At 41.3% G+C, this 4317-nt stretch overlaps 1 protein-coding gene across 1 annotated transcript in view; it reads right to left on the bottom strand.

Moving 5' to 3' along the window:
* Positions 1-293: 293 nt before the first annotated feature.
* Positions 294-4317, bottom strand: part of LOC148300650 (uncharacterized) — a 15834-nt gene continuing 11810 nt past the window's right edge. Inside the window, exons 6-13 of the mRNA XM_088274473.1 lie at positions 4120-4194; positions 3696-3860; positions 3483-3596; positions 3270-3383; positions 2326-2454; positions 1085-1186; positions 819-908; positions 294-456 (exon numbers count right to left, since the gene is read on the bottom strand). Of these exons, the coding sequence (XP_088130599.1) occupies positions 449-456; positions 819-908; positions 1085-1186; positions 2326-2454; positions 3270-3383; positions 3483-3596; positions 3696-3860; positions 4120-4194 (797 nt within the window). The 3' untranslated portion in view covers positions 294-448. The remainder of the gene's footprint in view (positions 457-818; positions 909-1084; positions 1187-2325; positions 2455-3269; positions 3384-3482; positions 3597-3695; positions 3861-4119; positions 4195-4317) is intronic.

Genomic DNA, 4317 nt, shown 5'->3' with positions numbered 1-4317 from the left:
CTAAAACAAATTCATGAGGCGAATGTAATTGGGAAAAGGAGCAAAGGAAGACCGAAAAAAACATGGCACAATCAGATATGCCAAATACTTGAAAGTGGTCAGGTTAGGAGTCGTAACAATCGGCGGGTATGTATGAGGCGATGCATGAACATGGAAGAGGCGAAAAATGTTTGCAAAGACAGAGTGGTGTAACGTTTTTATTCTCTCTGCCTACTCCTGCGGGGAAGCGGCGTGATGGTCAATTAAAAATAAATAAGTCAATTAATAAATAAGTCAATTAAAAAAAAACATTATGTTTTGAAATCCGCTTTATTACTGTGAAATACAGCTGGATGTAGTGGGATGTTATCGTAGCGATCCGGGCTAAATAAATCGGGATCCAGTAGAACTGACTCGGGCTAATGTTGCGGTGGTAGGTGGTGCGGTGCGAGAAGAACGAGGGAACTGCTCATTTTGCTGAAAACAGACAAATATTGGCGTTTCAAGAAAATATAGTCAAATATCACATGTCATATGCGTATTCCAATACTCACACTGAATATCCATACAGAAGTTTCACTGCAAATAGATGAGTGTAAAGTTACAAACCTAATCAAAAACTATTATGGTATTTTTTGTATTTAACATTAATACTTTTATTTAGTTCTACTTTTAATACCTATTGTATTCTTGCCAGTGCCCTTAACTATGACCTAAATTATATTATATACCCAGACACAGGCCATGCCTTTGTGGGATCTTTTTTTTATATTTGAATTTATGTCACGTTTGTGTAATGCAAAAGAATTGAAAATAAAGATAACAAAAATAATAATTACCCTTCTGATTCAATTTTGCTCCTGCTTCTATCAGGACCTTCATCACATCCAGGTGACCCCCTTGGACCGCATAAACCAGGGCTGTGCGACCTGTAACCGAGGCATACATCAGTGCAGTCAGATGTGTAAGCTGAGGATACACCAGGCACTCGGACCTGCATCCGGGGATGTGTAACAGTGCACTCACACTAGTAGCCGAAGACATACAACACTGCAGTCGGAGCTATAACCGAGGACATACATCAGTTGATAAAAGTATAGGTTACCCTTTGCGTCTGCTTGGTCCACGAGTGCCCCCGCTGCCAATAATATGTTGACTGCATCCAAGTTTCCCTCTTTGGCAGCTACCATCAGCGGAGAAATACCTGCTAAAGAGAATATACATATAAAACCTTCATCCGTTTCTAGTATTAGATCAGAAGATCCACTTTGTTCAGGAACGTGACTCCTCCTGAGACGTTGGCGCCCAGCTATCCTTCCATCTCTCTGGAGGTGTTCCGGGAAGGGGGTGACCCGGTGGTATCTCGTTATCCGCAATGCATGGGATCCGTGATTGATCCAACCTTTTGACACGGTCTCACCATATGTTATTCTTTCTCTACTCCATCGCACGACACGTTCGGTCTCACAGGTCCGCCTAATATCTTCGTTTGGAATTCTCTCAGTCGAGGGTTCTCCGTGTGATAGCCCTTTTTATCACTTTGGCTAGAGATTTCACTATTTATTTCATCATACAAAGTTTCACATAACACATTGCAACATACTAAATTTATTTAAAAAAAATGTTATGTGAGAAAATTGTGCATACAATCAAATACGCCATGGCCAAATGATGCGATCTATTTCTATCTGCCCACTTCCATTGTCAACTCATGAGTAGTAGTTTGGAGGGTTTAGTGACTTTAGAGATAGTGGAAGCAGGTTGTACAACTTGAGTGCATAATCATCAATGTTCCTTCGACCGAAAGAGGTATACGAGTAGGTATGTTACATTTTGTTTGATGTGTTACTGCGTTATGGATCTTTTAGCTCTATGTACATTATGTATACTATTGTATATAGTAAGAAACCGAGTGTTGTTACTATGATTATTAGTAATAAATGAAACCCTGAAGAGGGCAACAGGTTGTTGCTGAAACTAGTTGGTTAATAAAAATGTGAGTGGATCAGAACACAAAGTATTTTTATTTCTCGAAATAATATATCAATATGATCCACAAAGTTAATGCTTTCCATATTTAAAAAAAGACTTCTGGTGGATTTCATAATTTTTTATCCTCTTCCGTTGCGCGTCTTGGCTACCCCATTAGAGGTTACTGGTTTGATTCCCGAAGGGACACAACAGACAAGAGTAATGGTCCACTCAATATCCCTAGGACTGAAGCGCGGGGCTGATCACCTTACCACCTTCTTGTGATTAACGATCAATATAACAGTGCTTAAGCTTGATGAGGCGTGTTATTCTCTCTGCCTTCCCCTGCGGTGAAGTGGCGTGATGGTTGTTTACCTTTAACTCCCCCTTTTCCTGTAGCCCTATTAGGAAAAGTTGGGACAGAATGGTGGCTGCTCGTTGTTGGGGCCTGTTTCTTAGTTTTATCCTTCTGCGGAGGCGCCTTGTGCTGTCCATATGCTCCACCTGGGGAGATTAATAGATTTATTGAAATAAGTAACTTAACAGTAAAACCTCAAGGCGTAGGTAAATGTCCCCACTCTGATATAAAATTATAAAAAGTAAATAAAAAATACCAAAAAAACTGACTCCACAGATACAGTTTTGTCCGCATAAACTATTGGACAGGTCAAACTAAGTTGATCAAATCACAAGTGAAAATGTATCATTTTGAAAATAATCGTAAAAAAACCAACCATCACGCCGCCTCCTAGCGGCGGTAGGCAGAGAGAATAGAACCCCACATCTTCTGTCTTGGCAAACAATCTTCGCATCTTCCGCATTCATGCATATCCTCATACGTACCTACCTGCTTATTATTCCGACTCCTGACCTGACCACATTTGCACATATATATGATTAACTGTTCTCCCACTCTCACTTGATTCACATGCCCAAACCATCTCGACACACCTTCCTTAGTTGGCTGGGTAATGCTTATCTCAGCCTTGCACCCATTCCTCGTGTCTAACGAGAGATCACATTCCGACTGCATTCAGTCTTCTCTCATCCTTCTATGCTCCACTTCCATACATTACCAGGACTGCACTGCTTAGCTTTCCCTGATGGGGTTTAATTTGATAACACTGAATTCAGGGCACCATTTACTCTCCTTTCTACAACTTATGTCTTTATCAATATTGAAGGATTTCATTAATTGATTCGGCAGTCACTTTGTGGTAGAATCTATCCATTGAATCCGATGTAGAGTATGATATTTGTCTATCATGTTTGTAATAGTGATGATTTAGTTTCTCGCACTTAACAACAAGACTCAGTACCCGTGTCTTGGCGGTGTTGCTGCAGGGTTTCCAGGGACGGGGCGGGGCCGGCTCGGGCAGTCAGGGCGTCCTCCAGCTCCTTAACTTTCTGCTCCAACTCGGTCGTCTTGCGTTCTGAGGATCAAATAGTAAGTTACTTGTCATCTCTCGTCTGCAAGTTGGAAAGCTGTCTTCGTATAAGTCAATTTATTTATGAAGATTCTGAATCAGTACCCGTGTCTTGGCGGAGTTGCTGCAGGGTTTCCAGGGATGGGGCGAGGCTGACTCGGGCAGCCAGGGCGTTCTCTAGCTCCTTAATTTTCTGCTCCAACTCGGTCGTCTTGCGTTCTGAGGATCAAATAGTAAGTCACTTGTCATCTCACGTCTGCAAGTTGGAAAGCTGTCATCGTATAAGTCAATTTATTTATGAAGATTCTGAATCAGTACCCGTGTCTTGGCGGAGTTGCTGTAGGGTTTCGGCGTGTTCAGCTTGCACCCTTTCCAGGGACAGAGCGGAGCTGCTAGGAGCGGCTAGGACAGTCAGGGCGTCCTCCTGCTCCTTAACTTTCTGCTCCAATGGTGCAATGTCGTGGCGTTGCAACACCTCCCGTTCTGGGGAACAAATAGTAAGTCGGTATAGTGGGATCGCCAGCCGAGCCTCCTACTAATTTCCTGTAAAACATCGCCTCATTTTCGGGAACGGTATTTACTTCTTATGTTTTATTTTGTAGCGTGCACACATCTACTAGTAAATATATTAGTCTAGATTCAAGTAGGTCCTTGTTGTGGGTATACTTATGTGAAAGTGTATAGTTGGTAGGAAATGTTTACATTCCACAGGTTGTGAATACATTTACTGGCTTATACTTACTGCCTTTTTCCAACTCCAGACAAGCTACTACTTCCTTGTGATCATTTCTTTTAGCCAGGTCGAGTGGTGTATCACCTAAAAATATTAAAAAATTTAAAATAGTTTCACAAAATGACATAACTAGGCGAAACAATTGTCACAAAATGACTTTTTTATGTGTTTTTCAACTGTAAAATGCAACTTATTAGATTCAAATAA

The sequence above is a fragment of the Brachycentrus maculatus genome, unplaced genomic scaffold, assembly GCF_059751285.1.
Source record: "Brachycentrus maculatus isolate JH-2025_06_01 unplaced genomic scaffold, ASM5975128v1 h1tg000680l, whole genome shotgun sequence".
Taxonomy (NCBI): domain Eukaryota; kingdom Metazoa; phylum Arthropoda; class Insecta; order Trichoptera; family Brachycentridae; genus Brachycentrus; species Brachycentrus maculatus.
The sequence above is the reverse complement of the archived record's forward strand: the minus strand, read 5'-3'. Positions and strand labels throughout refer to the sequence as shown.